We start from the raw sequence: 23,764 nt of genomic DNA, 5'->3' as shown, positions 1-23,764 counted from the left end.
ACGAGCTTTGTTCGCGTTGTAAAGGTTTCGGGGATACGACTAATGCATGCGAGCACCGTCGGCGGAACCCCAAACCGCCCTCTCGATCTATCCGTAAGAACAAATCACTCTCGTGACCGTCACATTTACGGACTCCGGACCTCCAGACTTTAGAGACCGAGCTTTTCTTTACCTTACAATTACTGTATACTCGGCGCCTCACTTATATGTGTTGTTTTTTTCACATACATTGTTCTCGTGGTTTACGGAAAAGTAGGCCTAAAATGTTATAGTGTCTAAAAACAATATTCAGTTAATGGAATTACACTTTTTTCCATTACTGCTTGCTTGATATTGCCCTAACAACTTTTTCATGAATCAATTTTGAGCATTATGTTTACAACGTAGTTATTATAGCACGAAATATGAGTCTAAAATGCCAAATACTTGCAACTATTATGTTAATCACTGAAATCTTAGTGTACTAATTGCTCGCTATAAGCTAGGTTATTGCGCCCCTAAACCAACGTACTGACAACGCTACCTCCCCGGAACTCAAACTTTAACGTGAGTTAATTGTAATCTTACTCTCTATATACCAAAGTGATTTACCTAGGAATACAGTTGCACTTCACTGAAAACTAATGATGTGTTGATGAGTTCAATGAATCCTTCGATTCCTTTGGTTTTCTTGGCGAACTGACGTCCGACAATCAATGACCCGTTGACGTGTACCTGCAATACGCCATTGCTGTAGTGTGTAAACAGATCTAATTTTGGACGAAACTCAGCCCCTCACATTCACAAACTTTGGTCCATTTCGCCAATGATGACACTGCTTCTAGACTGTACCACAGGACTTTAAGCTGTAGCAGCGCAAACAAGAGTCAAGACAAATGTCCGCTGCCAGCCGCTGCTGGACCAACCCCCCGCCCGCCACCCATCATGATATCAGATTCAGAGGCCTGGCTGAGCCCTGTGATTTAGCCAAATTCAATATGATTCTTTTCTACTGTGATGTTAAGGCCCTTGTGTCATGCAGCGTATTCGGTAGCACCGGTACACAACTTATGTTAAACCGCGACGTCTGCTGCAATTCAAATTGCATGTGACGCCAACGGAATTGTGACGACTTGTTTCTCAAATCTTTTAGTGAACAGTGATCACGGGCTTTGGGAATTGAAAAGGGGTGTTGTAGAGTATCGCCACAACAATGTTGATATGATCACTCGTCGTTTCAGCGGGCATGACTTGGGACATCCAGTGACCCAGCAAAAAGAAGCAACGGTACAGCCAGAAGTAGCAACAACTTGCAAGATAGGATCGTTGTCTGACTCGTGACTGGACCACTCAGTTGGTCACCATCAAATTAGACCTAAAAATATCTTGTTTGGAAATAGGTTGAGACCAGTTCTCTAATCATACCAAGGTCTCATCGAATGCGCAAACAACAAGACTGTAATGATTAAACCATGTCAGATAAACATGTTCCTTTGCATTGGTCGTACTCGGGGTATCAAACTCGCCCTTGAACAGGTCACTTGCCATGCGAAATATGTAAAACTCCACTGAGCTCTGTTCGATCTTATACATCCAGAGTTTCTATCTGAAGGTGCAAACTGTCCCCAACACTATTCTCGTTCAGTGACATTAGTAGTGTTAATATTACTAATTGGCTGTGTATGGATTGATATCACTATGTTTCGCTACAACACACACAACCTGAGGAATCTAGCCAAACTTCTTCACAAATCCACACTTACTGGACAGCGTATTCAAGAATTTGCTGTTGTTGCTGGTATCCTTCCTTGTAAAGGTAACTACATTTTCTATCGGACAAAACAAAGGAAAACAATTATCAATGGGCCAGTGATGCATTGTTAATGGTGACTTTGTCCACATAACCCCAATGTGGTGTTGATGGAAAATATGATTAGACCCCCCCCCCTCCCATCCGCATAGTGGTCACTCCTGATTGGGGAAATTTAGAACATATTATTGTTGTCTACATATTCTACAGGAAATGGTCCGTTGTGGAGGGGAAGCAGAGGGGATCACTTTAACTTCAGTTTAAACATGCAGTAATTAATTAGTAGAAACAAAAGTGAATTGTACACTGGCAGACCCTGGGCCTTAGCATGAAGTTAACTTTAGATGTAAGATATCAAAATAATCAACTTGGTTAAACTGATTTCGTTCCTTCTTTTATATCTAGGATGTCATGTTATCGATTGGCAGCTGAAGCTTGGACAGCGGACAGTTCGTACGTACCGTCAATATGGCTGCCTCTTACCCATAATTGTGAGGGCATCGTCCTCGAGCAATGATGGTAAGAACGATGAGGCAGATTCTACAAAAGACCCACCTCCTGCCAGAGAGAATAGTCCAAAATCATCGCAGACTGGTGCCATAAAGGGTAACACTCCCAATCAAGCTGGTTCCAAAGTGACTGATCCAGTGCTGCAAAGTACTGGGGTTGAAAAGCCAAAAGTTGTTGTTCAAGGAGAAGCTACACAAGGTATTCTTTTCACTCCCATTCCATTCTCTTCCATTGCCTTGTATACTTGTAGCATAAACATTTGGGGAAAATCTGCCGAGTGTGCTATCAGACCTCCCCTCAAATGTATCGAAAAAGAGAGATTTCAGACTGAGTTTAGAGCTGAAATGAACTTCTAACGATTTGCTCGGGCAAGGAATTCCAATTTTACTGGTTAAAGTTCTGATTCGAGTTCTGTTTTTTCTTCAGAAGCACCAACAAAAAAGAAGAAGAAGCAGAGGTCAAAAATTGATTGGTCTGCAAGTTATACAGACAACAGTTACACAACTCCAGTTCGTGCCATCACAGATTATTACTTGACTTCTAGGTAAGTTGGCAGGGTCTCCTCCAGAGAGTAGGCACGCATGTTTTGCAAAGAATAATACACTTTCTTATGCATTAGGTTAAAGAATAACCCCATTTTGCTCATATCTGTGTTTATTGTCATTCTCTTTTCAGTGAATTAGAAAAGCTGCCAAAATATTCTCGAAGAAGCCCGTTTCCAGAGTTAGGAAGAATTACAGTATACTTGAAGTCAGATGTTGAAAAAAAAGCCTATGAGGTATTCAGTGGCAAAGAAAACTTTCTGAAACATCGGGCAAAAATGAGAGGGGAAAAGGAGACTCATGATAAAAGTAGGTGGTGCTATAATTTAGATATGGGTGCATGTGTCTATGTGAGAATGTGGGGGTTGGGGGATGGTCATTGTTCATGCAGGGACAGCTACTGTCTGGGGGTTTGGTGACTTTATTCTAATGCCATTGATTTGTTTCTTACATTCTTGATAAGATTCTTTCAATTTTGATGATGAATAGTGATAGAGTTTCATGGTTGTTCTTGCAGTGACGACACTTTTCCGTAAGGCAATGAAGCAGTACAAAACAGCTGTTAAGAAACATGGACAGGCTATCATTGTTGATCCGTATGAAGAGGTAAGGAACTTGCTAATGTGTCTAGAAAGATCAGACTTCTTAAAATGAAAATTCGCTGAGGACTGGATCGATCTGACTTAATGAAAATTGTTGCATCCCTGATTCAATCGTGGAAATAACCACTTTTTAAATTTGGTATGTTGCTGTTTTGCAGAGTGTCAAGAGTGTGTTCAGATCAGGCTCCGGGCGAGTTGTACTCTATGCAGTAACTATGTAAGTGGTTCATTTCAACTATTTTGGTGATTATTTCCTCATTGTATCTTACTTCATATGTATTTCAGAATTGGGGTTTCAAGAGAACTACCAAAGGTTTTCAGTATTGTCAAAACGTATTATGGAATACAATTTGGAATGTAGAAAACTAAGGCTGAAAGAACCAGTATATGTTTGGTAATGAATTGCTTGGTTCTGTAACACCTATACCTCTTTATAACCATCTCTTGTGTTTCTTACAGCAATGCGGCCAACTTCTTCCTCAAGTTGGTGGCATGGTTATACACCGGATCTCACAGCATGTTCTCGGAGGCCATCCATTCAGCGGCGGACACAGTCAATCAGGTACATTGTGTAGATTCATCAGATTCATTATCTTTGTAACAATTTTGCAATCTTGTTTTCCATTAGCAGGAGCTGGGGGGGGAGGGGAAGATATTACATGTAATGGTGTACAAGCTGACGAGGCTAAGGACCTGGGTCTGGTTTGACTTAAGTGATAAAAGGATGACATGACCAATACCCCAAATGGTGTGATTGGGATTAAATGATTTATTTCAATCAATCCATTGCAGATGATCCTTGCATTTGGCATCCATCGGTCAATCAAGAAGCCAGACTCGGAACATCCCTACGGCTATTCCAACATGCGCTATGTATCCTCGTTGATTAGTGGTGTGGGTATCTTCTGCCTCGGAGCAGGTCTGTCCTGGTATCATGGCATTCATGGTCTTCTTAATCCAGCACCTCTTGAGGCAACAGTGTGGGTAAGTCACTGTGTGTTTGTTCCATTCTTGGGCTTTACATTTATCTTCCAACTTTGAGAATACTGGCAAGGTTATCGGTTGCTCGTTTTAACGAGGCACTATTTTGATCCAGATATCATATTATAAAAATCTTGGTAATGAGACACATAAAATCATTGCCAGCCATTAAAGGTACAAATGTGCAGAACACTACATTGTAAACACTAATACGTATTCAGCACTGTTTAGATAAGATGATGATATTCTATTTCAGGCTGTTGGTCTACTTGGTGGTTCCCTTTTCTCTGAAGGAGGTAAGGTTTCATCCATATTACAGTTTGTCATTTTCAGCTCATATACATGTTGAACAAGAATTTCACTGAGAAAGTTTTGCTTGTTTAGGAGGCTAGACTCCAGCATGTATGTACTACTGTGATGTATACTTTGAAAATGTAGTGGAAATGCTCATAAACTAGGGGAAATGAGTGTTCATAAAGGTCATGAGACCTCTGTTGGTCATAAATTGGTTTTTCTGACAGCTGGCTAAACCATATTGTTAACAGTGGATCCAGCTGCCTGATTGGAATAAATTGAAGCACTCATTCTTTTCAGCCACCTTGTTCATGGCGATCAACCAAGCCAAGTTAATGGCCAAGAGAGATGGCTTAAGTGTCCTAGAGTATGGTATGTACAAGAATTGTTTTTCCTAGCCAGTTAGTCACCTTCATCATGCGGGTACCCTGCTTAGAGTAAGCTGAACAGGGCTTGGACCTATGACCATACAGTAGATCCTCTTCTATTTCTATTCAAATTCCAGTTAGACGGGGCTACGAGCATTATGAACAATGTACTGAAGTAGATCTCATCTTATTCCAGTTAGACGGGGCTACGAGCATTATGAACAATGTACTGAAGTAGATCTCATCTTATTCCAGTTAGACGGGGCTACGAGCATTATGAACAATGTACTGAAGTAGATCTCATCTTATTCCAGTTAGACGGGGCTACGAGCATTATGAACAATGTACTGAAGTAGATCTCATCTTATTCCAGTCAGACGGGGCTACGAGCATTATGAACAATGTACTGAAGTAGATCTCATCTTATTCCAGTTAGACGGGGCTACGAGCATTATGAACAATGTACTGAAGTAGATCTCATCTTATTCCAGTCAGACGGGGCTACGAGCATTATGAACAATGTACTGAAGTAGATCTTTTCTTATTCCAGTCAGACGGGGCTACGAACCTATGAACAATGTAGTGTTACTTGAAGACTTTGCTGCCGTGCTGGGAGTTGGAGTAGCTGCTACCTGCCTCACCATCACGATGTACACGGGGAACCTCCTGGCTGACTGTGTGGGCTCCATGGTCATTGGGGGACTACTCGCTGGTGTTGCTTCATTTATCATTTACACCAACACGACGGCTTTAGTTGGAAGGTGAGACAGTGATGTTGATATCTCGGTGTATGCTCTTTTCTCAATGCCCGCTTTGTGGTTTTCAGGATACTCATCTCGATACTCGACACTGCACTACATGTATGGTAAAGTTTATTTCTACTTGAGCCATAAAAAAATACAATGAAAACAAAGACTGCAGGCCTTTAAAAAACCTTTCATATTTCAGAGCCATTCCACCAGAGAAGACAGTACAGATATGTGCACTGTTGGAAAGTGATCGAATTGTTCGGGCTTTGCATGACGTAAAGGCCACCGACATGGGAGGGAAATACATCAGGTTCAAAGCAGAGGTCGACTTTGATGGGAAAGAGTTAACAAGGTCATACATGGATAAATTAGAACTGGAGAACTTACTTGGGGTAAATATAGCAACTTCTATATCATCTGATTATAGGGACTGGAGCTTGGCCGCTGCTTATGTATGGTTTGGTCACAATTAGGGTTATTGGCTCGTTGCCTCTGTATCCACAAGAGAGGAGCCCATTGCAAGCTACTCCTGTTTCTCATTATAATGCTGTTTTAGGGCCAAAGAGACTTCCATTCCTGCTTTGTTTATGAGATTACGTTTTGAAATCTTACAGGAAATGCAAAAGCTCAAAACAATAGAAGAGGTAGAAGATTCGATGTTGAAGCATGGTGAGATGATTATTGATATCCTGGGCTCTGAGGTGGACCGCCTCGAACAAAAGATAGTGGTAAGTAGAAGCCAGGCATTGAATATCCTGTAAACAGCCAGATTTTCAAACAGTACCGAGAATACTCTTCTTCTGTTTCAAATATTTTAGTATCATCTTTTTTAAGCTGTTTTATAATCCTTCTCCGTTCGGTCTTTCAGAAAAAGTTTCCAGAAGTGCGGCACGTGGACCTGGAAGTTTTATAGCGAGAATGCATTCGTAGGGACTACATTTGTACATACATGTACTTGTATCTATACTGCCACTGAGCTCACTCTGTGAAATCAGGAAGAGCTTGTGAACGAGGCCCTTGATTGGTCTGCACATGCAAGTGACAGCTTGGTCTCTGTGGTAAGGCCCAAGGAGCTATGTTCAGGATTGCCAACTGATATTGCACCTAGGTTTGTGTCCGTGGGAGAAATCAATGCATGTATGCCGACCTTACGGTATTTGTCCAAACACTGAGGGCAGAGATGCAGCATCAGTTTGGTATGAAATGTGACAAAATATTCTGTTTTGAGGAAGTGTAATATTTTGTTTTGTTATGTTGATTGAAAGAAGTAATTCAGTGATTTTTGTTTTGTATAAGGCTAGAATATACTGCCAAGTGTTAGTTCTATTCATTAAATGCAATAAACAATTGATTCATTGAGGGTAAATGCAGGAGCCTTCAAACTGTTGTTGATTTGATTAAATGAAAAATAAACATCATCCGATTACTTCTGGTATTAGTGTTTCCTCTGTAAAGGGCACCATGGCAGCAAGCTGGTATGAACTGGATAGCCATGCAAACATGTCAGTGCGACTCAAAGTGACCAAGAACTTAACAGCCTTTCATAGGCGATCAAGACTTCCTAACAGGCAAGGGATTAACTACTAGGTCCGAGTCACAGGCATATTCCATTGCCTTCTGACTACTATTGTCGTCTTTCTTACATCCAAAGCTGTCGATGGTCTAGTGTCTCCAACCACAACATGAAGATATGGAGGACCCAATACATGCACATCTGAGGACAATCCTTTCTCAAACTGTTGGCATTGGTTCACCTTAATTATTCATGTATTGGCACTACTGTGAAAGTGGTCAGGAGCCGTTGGGGCCGTCAATGGCTGGCTTTGATACGTCCTTAAAGGTTGAGACGGCTCCTGCCCATTGACTAGAAATAATGACACTAATTGACAATAAGAAGTTCATCTTTTACATTTTGATACAAAATGATTTATTGTAATGAAACATGTAGGAGAACATTTAACCTGCATTTTGAGTTGAACTCGCAGACATTCCTCAGTTGACCCAATTTGCAATTACAAATTCAAGGTACAATCAAAACAGGCAATACTAAATCTATATATTCGTCTGCAGCAGAATCAGTAGAACACAGTTTTCAAGTTCAAAGAGCTATTTCTTCTTCCTTTTCCCCTCATGAGAGCCAGCGTCCTTGGAAGCAGACCTCTTACGCCCTCTGGCTGCTGGCTTTGCAACCGGTCGTAAAGTTGAAGCCTTGCGAGGTCCTTTCTTATTATAAACAATATCAGGCAGTGATTCCGGTTCACTCTTGAGGTCATCAATATCTTCCACAATGACATTTTCTACAACATGATATTTCCGTGGTCGGCCTCGCTTCCGTCCTGAAGTGGTTTCACCCACCACTTTTGAACCAGATGCGACGGAATCCTGCGATGATCTCAAAGTAACTTTATTTGTAGACTTTGGAATAAAAGAGTCATTTGGTGTCTTACAAGACTTTTTACCCTTCTTTGGGCCGAGTATTATTTTGGGTGTCTTCGTAGGTGACTTCGGTGGTGATTCTAGCTTTCTCTTCCTTTTGTTGTTAGTGTCTCCCCTGGCAGGGGAACTGGCTTCAAGTTCTGGAAAATAAGAACATTTGTATCAAAATATTAAACTAACCTCTGGAAAGGTGTACATGTATTACAATGGTCAAGGCTGTCCTATTCAGCCAAACTGACTAAGAGACTATCAATTATCAAATTTATTAAACAATCTCTGTGACCCTCAGATTAAGAATCCAGCTCTCTTTCTCTCCACCGTCCCTACCTAAATTGTACATGTACATGTATGCACTCCGTGTAATGCACTTACATGTATTAGTCCAACAGTAACTGCCTGGGTATACATGTACAATGACACTGTAACAGGATTTCCATATGAATGGACACTTGGAGTTGCTTACCATCAAACTGTGGCATACTTGGGAAAGATTCCGTAGGATTTCCAGCCCCACTGGTGGTTGAAATAAACATAGACGATTCCTCTTCTGAAAGGAGAATGGACAAGATTGTCTAAAGAGTGTCGACAGTCTCAGCGATTAAATGAACAGGGCACGTTGGCATTGACTTCTGTGAGCACATATACATGTAAATAGCACATTGGGGAGACATGCACATGTCAACGCTACAATACTGCCTCCAAATAATCAGAGACAGTTTTCAAAATCACGGAATCTAGCCATGTGGGCAGCAAACTTTTCTTGCGTCTGCCATCTTGTACTCAGGGCACAAATATCATCAAAACAGACAAAGCACAATTTATTATTTCATACTTACCCTCAGTGGAAGCACTGTCTCCACTTATTTTTTTTTTCCTCCTGCCCTGTTTTTTTGGACTTGATCCAGGTTGCCGATGGCGGCGATCCCTTCTGATTACACCGCCTGACTTGAATGCATGTTGTTTAATCTCTGCCCGTCTGTTTCTCTGGAAATGCAAAGTTGTAAAATTAACTGCTTTGAAACGATACATACACACTTACAGGCATACATATATACATGCATCATACATGGGTAAGTTCATATGCAATGCAACAGATGTACATGTTACACAGAGAAGAACTATGTCAGCAATATTTACCCTCACTGAAGTTGGTATAAAGTCGGCATCATTGTCATCTATCCAATTTTTTCGGAGCTGTCTCTGCCTCTCTCGGTACATTTCTCTGGGATACTGCTTCCATTCTTCAAATGCCCGAACTTTGCTGCAAAAGCAAGGCAGAGAATCTACAGAACTGAGACCAATAGTGTGTGTGTGTGTGGAGGGGGGGGGGGGGCGGGGCTGTCCGACAAGACAAATAGAACATGCCTTCATGGCCAGCTAGATTGTGCAGAGCAGCAGCTCTGAGGATGGCAGGACAAAGGAAAGCAGTTTACATGTAACTGGGAGATTCTACTTACTCTTTAACCACTTCCACAATATCAGTGTTAATCACTCGTAGTGACGGGTCTGGCTTGGTGCTGTTTGGACCGGCAAGAGCACACTTCATAACGTGATATTGGGTGTGCAATGCCTCAAGATGCTGAAAAGTCCAATTCAAGAACTTCAATAATAGACAAGGCTTCCAAAAAGACACTAGTTCAGTGAAACAAAAAAACAAATTCAAGACAAGCTGATAACATTATGCGGCCTTCCGGTTCTCTCCTTGTAGTTTACGACCATTGACCACTAATCTCATCTCTTAATTTATACAACTTTACAAGGGATAATAACATGGAACAGAGGACTTATCAAGGACTTACATTTATATTTGCTGGATCTAGTAGGTCAGAGATGGTACTTCTCTCTGGTTTTTCCTCAAGCTCCTTCCTAACACCATCGTTTTTAATCTCTCGGGACAAAACAACCTAAAATATATGAAAACATAATGTTCTGACACTTCAAAATTCTGAAATCAATCTTACACATCCCATTGGGACACACATGTGTTGGGACACACATGTGCAATAGAATGTGTATATCATCAGGTACAAAACGAAGCAGTACTGAGAGTAAGAGAAACTATTATGGTGCTTACGGGTTTGCTTGATGCACTGTAATAGAATGCCCTCCTCATGAGGAGCTTTCTGTAGATGTAGCACACGTCATAATGAGCTTGTTCCTGCACATCTTTCACAAACTTGTCCACCTTTTCCTGATCTCTCAGCGTCAGCATCAACTGAAAATGAAAGTACATACAAATCTAAAGCCATCTTCACTCATAACAATAACATACTTCAGTAATCAAGTAGGCCCACACAATTATTATTCATTGAACTGCTTCACCAGTGGAATCTTTCCAGAGAAAGTGAAACTGATAGTGATATCTAATAAAACATATTTCTTTCCCTGCTTTTTAAAAAAGCCAAGTGGATCACTTTCTTAGGATTTTGTACTAACCCGGACTTTTGGATCACATGGTTGAGTTTCAAACAGACCATACACCAAATATAGTCCTCCAATCTGGACTTGCAGGTTATTCGTCTGCAGCCAATATTCAGCAGCAATGTGGAGACACTCGTAAACAAACTGAAAGAGAAAGTCAAAATATTTGGTTACAAAACCTACTTCAGCGGCAAACTAGCAAAATCCCAAATGGGTGTACACTTAAGTCTTAAGACGATAAAGGAAAAAATGGTTCATGCGACAAGTGTACACTGAACCGACCGATCAACCCACAATTATACACAAACACATGACCAAAAAACTTGCGCCATGTCATCGCGGCACTCATGGCGATGCAGCCATGCCCGCACACCCACGCCCGGCGCGCCAACGGTATCGGCTCATTACAAATATCGGACTAAGTCTTCAGTTATTACGCATATACTTAGAAACAAAATGTCGTAGACTGATACCTCATTCAGAATGTCATGTCTTTTTCTTCCATAGAAAATCATTGGTATTTTCATGGTTCTCCAGATCTGCAAAAAACATTCATAACGAACTGTATTCGTTCCTTTGAACGTTTCCATCAATTTGTCGAAGTCTGCCCGCACTCCTGAGGCAACATAGGGATAGTAGAAATTTTTCTTCGTGATTGCTTGCTCAGCCGTCATGGTGAGAGTTTGAAGCTCAAAAAGGACAGAAATCGGTAAAAATCATTCATTTTCACCGAACATGGGCGCTGACATTTTGGATTTGTCTAAAATCAAACCCGCCAGTCTCCGGAGTAGGTTGGGCACTGATAAAACTTTCAGTGACTCTTGATTCTTACAGAATTAAGAGTAAATTCACGCTAGCAGTTATTTTTTGTAATAATTAAGAGAGCATTGTGCGTTCATATAAATCGAAAAAAGCTAGTTTCATTGAATTTTAAAGTAATTTTATTGCTGCTTTTCTCTCTCTCTCAATGGAGGTTCCTTTTCCGGTTAGAGGCCAGGTTGCTCATATCGGTCGGTAAAAATTATAAAAATAAAATCCAATAAAATCGCACTTGTAATCGCCCATCGAGAGCAAAAACTAAAACAATAGAAACATTTATATCTTATCCAAAACATGTTATGTTTAGAATAATGTGTAAATGGTGCAGTCGCTCTAAATATGCATTTTATAACCAGGGTACTCGTCTTCAGAATTGTACATTATTAGCATTGCTTTATGTACATGGTGTATGTATAGTGCATGTGGGCACTGACATTTGCCCAGTTCTCGGTGTGCAATGCACATTTCTTGCTGGTCCTGGCTCGTAGAGGTAGTGGAGTACGGAGATTAGATGCATGCTTTGCCTTTTCTTTGAGATCGACCCTGCCTCACTCGGTTTGACTTTTTGTAGGCCCTATTTTCTATTTTTTCACTTCGAAATATTTTCCTTTTTACAGAAGATGGGCAAGTTTATGAAATCAGGCAAGGTCGTTTTGGTCCTGAATGGCCGCTATGCAGGCAGGAAGGCTGTCATTGTAAAGGTAAGTCTATAAAGCAAAGTTTCTCTCTGTCACTGTGGCCAGTGTGGGGGGAAAAAGTTATTGACATTTGGAACTCAATCATTTCAAGGATTCTGATGCTGCATTTCTTGAATATAACCTGAAGTAAGAGCTCTAAACGATTGTCGGTCTTCAGAAGTATTGCACTTCTTGGCCACATTCTGCTCAAAGATCGTCTATCTATGAATTGGAAGTTATCTATCTCGTGTAATGATTAGGCTCCAATGATAATTTGTTTTCCAGAACTACGATGAAGGCACATCTGACAAACCATATGGTCACGCCCTCGTCGCTGGCGTAGACCGGTACCCACGTAAAGTGACAAAGAGGATGGGCAAGAAGAAGATTAAACAGAGGTCTAAGATCAAAGCCTTTGTCAAGGTCTTCAACTTCAACCATCTTATGCCAACCAGGTATGCCTGTCTGCTTCATGAGTCTCTTTGTGTTGTCTCTGACCTGGTGCATGGGGTGCCAAATTGAAACCCTTACAGGCCACAAGAGACTAACCGAGGGGTGATATGCACTCTTGGCACCCACTGCAGTGATTAAATCTTTAGTTGAGAGTGATAATCATTCATGCCATCATGACATACATATGTTGTTTTGGTGGTCACTTCGTCCATTCCTTTCTGACTGTGTCATTCGCTTTTCCACTTCCAGATATTCCGTTGATGTTAACCTTGAGAAATCTCTCGTCAACAAGGATTCATTCAGAGACCCCGCCCTGAAGAGGAAGGCCAGGCGGGAAGTGAAAGGCAAACTAGAAGAGAGGTAAGAACACTTTGCATTTCAAGGTATTGCAAGTTACCAATCTGTTATTGGGTGCAGCAAGTTGCCAAGATTGTGTTATACTCTACACCAACTATTGTCAGACAGAGCAGTTGATTATTGCAAATGTTTGTTTGAAATTGAAACTGAGAGGGTGAAATCTTCGGTGATGACATCTGCTTTTGTTTGGTTTGTTGTTAGAGTCGTTCTTCACCTTCATCCAACTGACCATGCAGCTTAGTTGTCTTACTCTGTGGTCAAGCTCTCCTTCCTGTAGTGTTTCGGCCAGGATTTTAAAAAGGCAGGGCAACAGGACTCTCTCACCTCTGGGGATTGATTGATTATTTATGTTGGTTTCCATCTTGATCTTTTCAGATACAAAACGGGCAAGAACAAGTGGTTCTTCCAGAAGTTACGATTCTAAATTATCCAATGCCTTGTAAAAATAATGTACAGAAATAACCAAAAAAAAGATAAAATCGATTTGTGTTGTTTGTTGAGTCATTTGAGGGACAGTATTGTGTGCTGAATTAGAATGTGAGCTTCACCATCTCGCTGTGGTACGCGAGGGGACAAATAGTATGGTGTGTTGGTCGTAGAGTTACTCAGCTTGAGACTGCACTTCCCTGGTGGGGACAGTTGTCTCTGCCTGGAAGTGCAGCAAATATTGTCATCGTTTGTCCCCTTCATGTTGGCGGTCATGACGACCAAATCGATGTCCCTGCCAAGGATTTGACCAAGGGAGGACAACAACAGTGGAACCTCCCTTAGCGGACACCTCTCTATTAAGGACAACCTATCTATTAAGGACACTAGTTTTGGTCTCAAATTGGTAGTTTTCATTCAATTTGACCTTTCTAATCAGGACACCTCTCTATAAAGGATAGCACTTGTCAGTCCCGAGGGTGTCCTTAATAGAGAGGTTCTACTGTACTTTGGTCAAGTGTGACCTAGACCTGCTCCCTGTCCAGAGGCACAGCCTGCCAGGACCAGCTTGTCCTTTGTCGGGAGCCTGCAACTTGGGATGTGAAGGTATGACCTTGGTCCATATTACTCTAATGACACGAGAGGACCAACCTTTGTCCCTGCCAGGAGACCACTTTTGGGGACAACAAACTTGTTTTGTCCTTCCCTGAAGATGCACACCAGAGCGAACTCTAATCTTTTCAGCATGTGTGGAGAATCGCCACTGAGGAAACCACTCCTGTTCACACCAGTTGGAAGGTCCCAAATCCAGACACCATTATAGTCAGGCAAATCATTGAACGAAAGATGCTTGTACATTAAAAATAATATTTGACATCGAACATAAATCACACTTCAGAACTGACTCAACTGTCAGAAATTTAAGATTTTGATATGATTTCACTCCAAACTTGCTATACAATGTACATCGAATTGCTGACAGAATACACAACAAATTATGGGAACTAAAAATCTAAATTCACATCAATCGAGTTTACTTATCCTTCTAAAACTAAGTGGATCTGCTAAAAGCACAACGCCCTATCGATACACTCAACCATGGCAGCACAACATGCAGTCAACCAACTCATTCACACACCACAATCCTGTCATGTGATCTCAGTCCAAATTTCTGCTTTCGTCAAGCAAATGTCACTATATTTTGTGCCATCTTCGCTTGTCATCCTGTCAAGACAGGTTTGATGGTGCACTACCTCGTAAGAAACTCCTTCGCCCAACCTCACAGTGACAAACTCTCATAACATTTTGCTCATTCAAATGCACCGGCATCACCAGAAAGCATCGAGACGTTTATTTCACTTCAGACTTCTTTTTCTTTTGAACTGAAAGAATGAATGGAAAAACCTGTCAGCAAATTTTGAGCATTGGTCTTACGACTGGGTCACACTGACAGTCTGAAGTTAGATAGCTGCATCTAAGTGACCTGACTTGAGGAGCCAGACTGTAAAGGCTGGAGACTGATGACCTCAGCCCAATTCATTATGCACCCAACAGAACTTAGAGATCAAAACTTTAATCAAATTCTGCGGAAACTTTCTGTCGCATGATCATTTTGCAAAATGCTTTACCTTTCTTCTTCTTCTTAGGACACTCGTCATCAAGCGGCACGTTGCCATCATCGTACTTGATGATATCCAATTTGTATCCCTGGCGCATTTTCCTGAAAAATTAGCAAACGTCAAGAGGCAGATAGGCTTGTGACCAAATTCTGCGACCGGGTCGGTCAACATAATGGTACTGTGACATGGTAAATGTACATGTTTTACAGGTTTTTTAATGGGTACCAATTCCAGAGCTAGTTTAACAACTTGCGAGGGTTCAATTACGAGGACACCAGTATAGGAAAATCAAAGATCTCAACCAAAAACTTACACATTGAGCGATGGCTCCTTGTATGATACAGCACCACGGTTTCGGCAAAGCCTTTTGGCAGGTTGTTGTTCATCACTGAAATAAAAAAGAGAAGCAAAAGTAAAAACCACTTAAAAATGGGAGGGCCGACCACAGTTCCAATTCAAACTTGTCTCAGAGCAGCCAGTAAGCACATCTGGACTGATTTTTATCGCTCTCAATCATTTAGATTCAGATGTCAGCATGCAATTTACAGATCATGACTCACCCATTCACAATCTCTTGACCTTCCATGGTCGACCTCAGCGATGATCGCCTCTCCTTCTTGATTGTTACGGCAGGAACGGGCGAATTGATTTCAACATCTGCCAGGGCTGCCCGTGTTGTGCATCGCTTCTTGTGTTTAACCACTGGACTCTCTGGTGTTGCCTGGGTCAGAAAAAGAAACGTAAAATCAAAAAATTACACGGATCGCCAAGGTTCCATTCATGATGAGACATCAAATTTCAGATTAAGACTGTGTCTCTGCATGTAGAAGCTCTGACAGGAGTGAGGGATTGGAATATGATAGATCCCCTATTAAAATGGAAATGCCAGTTTGAGTTAGGAATGCACTCACCTCGATATCCAACTTGCCACCCAACTCCTCTAACATTACAGTCATTCCACCAATATCCAAATCCTCCTGATCACCAGACGTCAACTCGTTGAGAAGACCACCCAATGTCACGTCCGGTTTCGATGAAACTCGCTTGGTTCTCCTGCGTGATCTTGGCTCCTTTTTAACTTTCTTGGCGACTCCTTCAATTTCCGTTAGAAGCGCTGCATTAGTATCTAAATCAACATCCTGCCCCCGGACACTTTTGGCTGATTTCCTTGTACTTTTCTGCTTTCTCCCGACATTTTCATTCAATTCTGAAGTCGGATGACTGTTTCCCTCCCCAACATCAAGTCCCTTGTCTAGAGAACCAGTGGTTTCTTTATTACCACTTGATTCATTTGTCTTAGTTTTAGAACAATTCTGTTCCTCTGTTTCAACCACGACAGGCTCCTTCTTTTTTGCCGGTGTCTTTTTATCCCAGAAGTTTGAGATATCCCCAAATGAATCGTCATCAACAGGAACTGGAACACCTAAGGAAATAGTCGTCATTTCTGCGGCGGTTTCATCTGTTGTATTCCCTTGCTTCATGTTACTCAGCACTTCTTGAGAATCGGATTCTGATCCTTCAACAGGCAGCTTTTTGAAGGTCTCATTCTGGTTTTTCGATTGATCATCTTCACTCAATGCTGGTTCCACTATAGGTGGTATTTCAAACGTACCATTCAGCTTTGTTGGGGCATCATCATCATACACAGGTGGCTCCACCTCTGGTGCAGTCCCTCTTCGTGACATCTTTCTGACTGAACTTATTTTATTCTTGACGGAAGGGGCTATATCATCATAGCAACCAGCATCAGAGTTCGTGTCTTCAACCTTCTTGGATTTTGTACGAGTTTTATTCGTGACAACTTTTCTGTTGAACGTTTTCTTCGGCCTGTGATCACTATTCTCTTCACAATTCTCCTCAACCTTTTCTGAGTCCCCAACAGATGGCTTTTCAAAGGTGGTATTCACCGCATCAGGCTTTTCCAAAGTTGTGTCCATGACTTCATCAGCAGACAGCCTATCAAATGTTGTGTTGACTATGGTTGGTACATTGTCTTCACCAAAACTCAAACCTGAAGTAGAGACTGTCAGTTTTCCCGCTCTGTCATCACTTTTCTTTGTCATCTGGTTGCTGGACTCCACGTCTAATTCCTCTCTGCCATTTTCCAACCCTTCTTGAGACGGCTTCTCAAACGTTACATTGAGTTTCTTTGGTTCTTCATCCCCAATGGCAGATGGCACTGTTATCATCACTGTCTGTCTGTGTGATCCAGATTGAGGTTTCAACGACGACTTGCTTACCGGAGCGGCACCATCACCACCACTTCTAGACCGTGCCGCAATTGTTACCGTCTCTCTCCGTATCCTAGTTTCAGTTCTCCTTGACAATTTCGATTTCGACCTCGGAGCGAAATCTTCATCGTTACTGTCATCATCAACAAAACTCGTATCTGAGCTCGAAGAGATCACTGCCTTCTTCTTGTTCCTCATGCCTCGACTTCTGACCACAATGCTTTCATCAGCTTTTTCAGAGTTTGTGTGAGAAGCGGGTTGTCTCTTATAGCCCTGAGCCTTGGCCAGCTTTGTACCACACTTCCTGGCCGCACTAGCACTTTCTCTTTTCTTCATCTTGTGATCGCTAAACTCCATACTCCCCTCCTCATTGGTTGACACTTCCTCTTGCTTAACCTTTGTTTTTGCCTGTGGTATCTTAATGGCGCCACCTTTATTCTCTCGATACTCTTTTAGTGACAATCGGTCACCGTCCACAGATTCATTACACGACATGTCAAATACACCTTTAGTCAGCGGTTTCTCAGGTGTCAAACCAAGAAAATCATATGCTGATGGGGGATTTGATATCGGTAACTCTATCGGTTTCGACTTCTGTTTTGAACGGCTTTTCTTTGATCTAGACAACGCACGTGACCTTGACCTGGGCATCTGTTTCGGCACTTTGAAGTCACCATTCACGTCTTTTCTACCTGCTATAAACTGTATCTTTCCTGGCTTGAGGTGGTAGACGGCAAACTTCTTCTCTTTCTTACCATCATCTGAACTCTCGTCACTCTTGGAAGAGTCTGCTTTACATGGCTCAGAGGTCACAGAGTCGTGTGAATCTGGAGCTTCAGGTAATATGAGTTCTTCTAGGTGACTGTCCTGACTGCCAGTGGCTGCAGATTCATCCATTTCCAACTCATCTGGTACATCTTCAAGTTCAGCCTCAGGTATGTCAGCTGGGAAGTTGTCATTCTCAGGTTCTACTCTCCTTTTTTCGGACCTCTCGCTGTTGCCTAGTTCAGTTATGGGAAGAGAAGCTAGATCTAAATTCATGGCACAAGTAAACTCCATATCTACCTCCTCCAAGATGGTGGTACTGAGGATCCCCAACGATTCATTGCCTGACTCTTCCAGATTATTCAGCTGCATGTCAGACCCCGGGATATCAGTATTTCCTGCCAAGTCTCTGTCCTGGTTGGTCACAGCAAACGTACCACGTCGAGCATTCATAGAATCTTTTTTGCCAATGTCTGGTTTTGTAACAGCGAATGTCCCCCTTCGCTTTTTGGCAATATTTTCCTTCTCCTCTGGCACACAGAACGTTTCTTGACCTACTGTCTTCAGATGATTTCTGCTTGCCTCTGGTTCTGTACCGACTGACTCAGACACCTCCACCTCATTGGTTCCATTCTCCTTAGGAGCGATTTCATCAGGTTTCTTTTCTACACCCAGCTTCAACATCTTTCCTGGGTCCACTTCTTTCTCTTTTTCTGTCCCCCTCTCAACAGGACCGCTTTTCTTGCCGCCCAATTTTCCCTTAGCTTTGTCTTTAGCCAATGTCGACATATCTCTCCTTGGTAGTGTAGACTTCCCTTTCTTGACGGCAAGATTCCCTAGACCAGGTGACTTGGGCTTTTCAAATGCAATGAACGTAAATGTCGCCTTTGCGGGACGTCCTGTAGCAACGTCGAGCGGCCTCTCATCTGGATCAAGGATTGGATTGCGCAGTGGCATTTCTGATGGAGATTTACTGGTATTAACCTGATGTGTATTTTGTTCGCCTGCACCTCTTGGAATGGCTTCACAGCTCTTTTCAAGTGAATCACTTTTTTCAAGAGAAGTACTCTTTCGCTGGTTGCTTATGTCGGAAGTCCGAGGTGTTGATTCTTCAGTAGTTTCTGCAGAAGCTCTCAACCCAGAAACACGGAAATTTCTGATTGATTCAACATCGAGTAAGTTTGACCTGCGACCTTTTAATTGCATACTGCTTGATCTTCTCTTCAGCTCATCTATCTCTGAAACTGAAATATAAATCTGGTTACAGAAATATGCATCACATTTTCAATTCCTGCTGGTGTTGATACTAGAACGATGAGAGTTATGAAAGTGGGCCTTGTCACAAGACAGTGTCTGTTGATCAAGATGTGATAACGCTGCCTGGGGGATGTATAATGTTACATACTGGTCCCTGGCTGGCTAGCAAGTGAAAACCAAGTTTATATCTGGACACAGGGCCTATTTTTGTCTGCTCGACCTGAAGTGCATACCTGTCGCTAAACAAGTTGAAACCTCCTCAAACGGCAATGACCCAATTTCATCCAACATAGATTTCTCAATTACTAGGCTGAGATCTCCCGGCTTTGATCCCCGAAGCATCAAGTTTGAGTTGGCTTCTTGAGTGGATTTGTTGCTGTAGATCGATCTGACGAAATAAAATTTATGAAATTGGTTACAATATTTGGTATGAAAGTCTGTGATTAAAATGCACATCTCGTCTTCACTGATCAGTGACAGTGTTAATGGTTCTAACAGCGGGTAGGTAAAATTATCTTGATTGGCCGTGCAAACTGTTACATCTGTAGGTGCCATTAAAGCAAAGTCGCTTACCCAAAGTCACACATGATTTGTCTTGATCGGCCATGCAACCTTCTACATCTGTAGGTGCCATTAAAGCAAAGTCGCACATGATTTGTCTTGATCGGCCCTGCAACCTTCTACATCTGTAGGTGCCATTAAAGCAAAGTCGCACATGATTTGGCCTAATTGGACACAAAACACACATGCACAATTTTTGGATCACAAGTCTCATATCTCAACCACTAAACCATTGAGATCAAAACTTTCAGTTCAGGGAAGATTGTGTTGGTTTCAATTTTCCTTTAGTGAGAGGAGCCACAGCTATTTAGACTTTGAAACACCAAACAACTATTCTCAATACATGTCATTAGTGTCAGAGTTTTACCTTTGCAGTGCAGCTCTCAGTGCCTCGGGTGAAACCTGATTTAATTTGTCTGCGTCCAATGATGACCGGCTGGTGCTAATCCCGATGGACGGTCGAGATGATCCCTCACCCCAGAATGTGTCGATGCCTTGACCAGCAAGGTGTCCAATCATTGAGAAGAGGTCTTTCAGCTGACCAATCTTTTTCTACAGAAAAAGAATGTTGTTCATTTCGAAGTGTCCACTTTTGTGCACAAAGATTGTCCAAGAAGCGGACAACTAATTCTTTTTTTAGGTAAGCAGCTTTCTGTGCAACAAGTAATAGAAAACGAACAGGCAGGGCAACAACCCAGAAGAAAATCCCTGGCACGCTTTTGCTTTGGTGTGGGTTATTTACTCTGTCCTTAGTTCATGTACAATGATGAAGGTTTTCAAAATCTTGTAAACCCCTCCTACCTCCATTCTCTGTTGGACCTCTTTTTCTATCTCGACATTCTTCAGCTCAGCCACATGACTCAGAGCATTACACTTGATCTGTAACGCTTGCCTCTCATTGGTCAGCTCCAGGATTATGTTGTTTGCATGGTTGAGCTCCTGCTTGTACTGCTGAAGCGACTTTGCAAGGGCACGGTTGTTGGCCCGAAGGGTCTGCCTCTGAACAGAGATCGAGCCACCTAAAAGAGGAATTTTCGAGTCTATTCAGGTATATTTATACCATAATATTTTATGTTGTATATATTTCTGAGACAACAGTAGATCAGGGTCTTTATCATGACAATTTTCTCTTGGAAGTAGATACCATAAATGCACTTGACTGATTCTAATTGGAATCCCCCATTCAAGTCGAGCAATAGAGCTCTGCCTGTTGTCAGTTAATTTCGATTGTATCGTAGCTTTCACCAATTCTGCAATTCAGAAGATCCCCGATACTAACCAGTGCCACTTCTGTTTGCTCCATTGTGAATGCGGCGAGATCTTTTACTGATACTTAGATTCAGTTTTGATTTCTCCTCAAGGATCTTCCCGAGTCGAGACTTTCCTTCGTTCCGCGCTGAGGCTTGATTCTCATTCTGAAATAATGTTGAGAACGAGTGTTTAACCAGTCTTGTCAGAAGTTTATCAAAAATCCAAATAATGTCCAAACTGAAGATATAGGCAACCATTTACACATCGTGCATACGATTGCCATTGCATTAATGATATTCACATTGTTCCAATAAAAAGTTTGGCCATATCATGCACCTGATAACAATAATATGGGGACAATGGATAATATGCTGCCCGGCACTGCTTACACCATGCACAAGAACCAGCTAGGCTAGGTAAGCATGATGATGATATGAGGCATGAATGATTGAAATAGCAGTAGCATTGAACATGTATGGTGACAATAGGCACGATAGATCGTGAGATTCAGAACAACAGCCTACATGACAGAGTGCAGTGCAGTAAGGTACGAAATTCGTACAGTCACGAATAGGCCTACCATGATATTCATGATATTATATGCACAGAAAATCCATGCAATGCAGTGCATATATACGCGGCTGTGCACACGGACACAGTCACACGATCTTTCCAGTCACTTTTGGGTTCGATTTAGAATATATATGGCATAATTAAGGAGTTAACATTGGAATCTAGTGGATGTGTAATATAATTGGAATAATTAGACATTTACATTTAGTTCCAAGTCCATGTTTATAACCAATAAACATCAATAAACAGACACAAATTCATCTTTTTGTTTACGACCAAAAATCGAAACTACCGCACTTCACGTGATTGGTGGATTTGTCGAGCCACGTGATTTAATTAAAGGAATCCCCAATCTCCGCGCCGAGCCGCGAATTTATAATTCCCGAACTGAACTGAGGTTTATCAGGGACTTTTTTGTATTCATGCGCGGCCAAGCTCTAACCGTAGTTCCTAAAATCATTGATTTCTCGGTCCTCACAGTATGCCAGTGTTGATTCAGGCAAAGACATGTTTTTTTGGAGTTTCTGTAACCTAGAGCGCTACACAATAGGCGGCTAACAAGAAACTACGCATTTACTGTTGTTGCCGACGTACTATGTGTACATTGTCCGTACAATGTGTACACTGAACTTGGGATGTGCGTCGGGCCCGTGTTGAAATACCGTCGATGTGTCCAGTGCCAGTTGGTGCGTTTTTCGCTGATTTGTGCAACATTCAACATATCTCAAAAGTTCAATGGTAGACCCTCGTTTTTTTTGGGGAATTTTTGTGTAGCGTAACCAACTGTCTTTCATGGGGGAATGGTCACTGTAAGAATTATTCAGAAAGAAATGTATAATATTTGGGTTTTTTCGTGATTGTCCGGCTCAATTGGCAATATTGCCATTTGGGATGGTGAACAGAGCTAGGAGCAAATGCGACGCTTATGATTTATTTAAAGGAATGAAATGCCCGATTTAACATCCTGCAGAATCAGGGGAATCGGGTGTTTCCAATGATATACGACACAAATGGGTTGTCCTCATGCATTCACTTTGGAAACGCATTTTAAAATAGATGTTACGTCCTGTTAATGGGGCACGTCGTTATCGCGTACATTTGGGAAAAACTCCCTAACGAGACCTGACACTTAGAATAATTATCGGAGTTTGATTGGCTAATCATGGTTACGTGCCTTTAAACTGCGCACACTTCTTCAGCGATCTGGAGGCATCCTTTGGCGTGGGTTCGAATCCGCCATTGGGATATTTTTTCTTTTTTCTTTTTGCTTTCATTTACTGTATATCTTATATCATGTATGATAATCTTTTAATATGTATTTTCATTTTTAGATTGCATCAATTTCATACCACTAATTTCAAATAAAATCTTTTCTCAGCCTATTCTATTAGGCCTATATCATAATACAGATGTCTCAGTTCTGTTACTGGTTACACAGGACATCCTCTCCATGAAGGACAATCATTATAATGTCCTCAGTCATCTGGAACACCTCTCTATAGAGGAGAGTACATTCAGTTCCAAGGCTGAGGCTGTTAAAGGCTGGTTGATAATATCGGGATTTTAATCATTTTGTTTACAGACGAATTCTGGTGGGGTGGTTGTTCCATTGTCTTTTTCAAAGACAAGGCATCCATAATATTTAAGCCCCAATGCTTTGCTGTAATCTTTCCTTCCTGCTTTGTCCTTCATGAACAATAATCTTACGCAGCATTTTGCATCCCCGTACTGCAATGTCAATGAAGGTAATAAAGACAAAATAGTCATTAATTTAATTCAAACAATTCACTTTATTCAAAATTGCTGCAGAATCTTTTCAAGATGACATCTTGAAAACAGTCAGAGCATTCATACATACATAGATACATATATCAGAGAAATACCGTTGACATAAAAAGTTGAGGACACCGAACAAATTGATATACCCCCTTGCACGCATATTTATACCAAAAGGAAACTTGCTAATGTCAATATCTTCATTTTGTTCTGGTTATCACATTCGAATCGAAAGAGTATGGAGGAATCCATGTCGAATATCAAAGCATATCACGTACTCATGGGAGCCAATCAGAGTCTCCTGTTG

General features: G+C 41.6%; 4 protein-coding genes across 4 annotated transcripts; 2 read left to right on the top strand and 2 right to left on the bottom strand.

Annotated features, from left to right (window-relative positions):
* The first annotated feature begins 243 nt into the window (after positions 1–243).
* Positions 244–7,261, top strand: LOC135500602 (proton-coupled zinc antiporter SLC30A9, mitochondrial-like). Its single transcript, XM_064792153.1, has 15 exons — positions 244–546; positions 1,221–1,795; positions 2,195–2,497; positions 2,726–2,843; positions 2,975–3,150; positions 3,359–3,447; positions 3,602–3,660; positions 3,903–4,005; positions 4,236–4,427; positions 4,681–4,720; positions 5,019–5,090; positions 5,637–5,847; positions 6,035–6,227; positions 6,450–6,563; positions 6,704–7,261. The coding sequence occupies exons 2-15, from the start codon at positions 1,678–1,680 to the stop codon at positions 6,746–6,748; spliced, it is 1,833 nt and encodes a 610-aa protein (XP_064648223.1). The 5' UTR covers positions 244–546; positions 1,221–1,677; the 3' UTR covers positions 6,749–7,261.
* Positions 7,262–7,759: 498 nt separating this feature from the next.
* LOC135500555 (snRNA-activating protein complex subunit 1-like) lies at positions 7,760–11,439 on the bottom strand. Its single transcript, XM_064792087.1, has 9 exons — positions 11,166–11,439; positions 10,708–10,836; positions 10,346–10,486; positions 10,071–10,175; positions 9,729–9,850; positions 9,409–9,532; positions 9,108–9,255; positions 8,735–8,818; positions 7,760–8,411 (listed from the first exon to the last, which is right to left on the bottom strand). The coding sequence occupies exons 1-9, from the start codon at positions 11,364–11,366 to the stop codon at positions 7,942–7,944; spliced, it is 1,524 nt and encodes a 507-aa protein (XP_064648157.1). The 5' UTR covers positions 11,367–11,439; the 3' UTR covers positions 7,760–7,941.
* Positions 11,440–11,665: 226 nt separating this feature from the next.
* On the top strand, positions 11,666–13,481 carry LOC135500543 (large ribosomal subunit protein eL27-like). Its single transcript, XM_064792077.1, has 5 exons — positions 11,666–11,702; positions 12,129–12,212; positions 12,474–12,643; positions 12,891–13,001; positions 13,374–13,481. Exons 2-5 carry the CDS (start codon positions 12,132–12,134, stop codon positions 13,420–13,422), a joined length of 411 nt encoding a protein of 136 aa, XP_064648147.1. The 5' UTR covers positions 11,666–11,702; positions 12,129–12,131; the 3' UTR covers positions 13,423–13,481.
* An 831-nt stretch (positions 13,482–14,312) lies between these two features.
* On the bottom strand, positions 14,313–21,901 carry LOC135500299 (uncharacterized). Its single transcript, XM_064791684.1, has 10 exons — positions 21,884–21,901; positions 21,137–21,272; positions 20,659–20,876; positions 20,225–20,409; positions 19,530–19,684; positions 15,955–19,283; positions 15,604–15,764; positions 15,357–15,431; positions 15,053–15,144; positions 14,313–14,806 (listed from the first exon to the last, which is right to left on the bottom strand). The coding sequence occupies exons 1-10, from the start codon at positions 21,899–21,901 to the stop codon at positions 14,775–14,777; spliced, it is 4,401 nt and encodes a 1,466-aa protein (XP_064647754.1). The 3' UTR covers positions 14,313–14,774.
* Between the last annotated feature and the right edge of the window lie 1,863 nt (positions 21,902–23,764).

The sequence above is a fragment of the Lineus longissimus genome, chromosome 16, assembly GCF_910592395.1.
Source record: "Lineus longissimus chromosome 16, tnLinLong1.2, whole genome shotgun sequence".
Taxonomy (NCBI): Eukaryota; Metazoa; Nemertea; class Pilidiophora; order Heteronemertea; family Lineidae; genus Lineus; species Lineus longissimus.
Note: the sequence above shows the minus strand (reverse complement) of the source record. Positions and strands in the feature narration are given on the sequence as shown.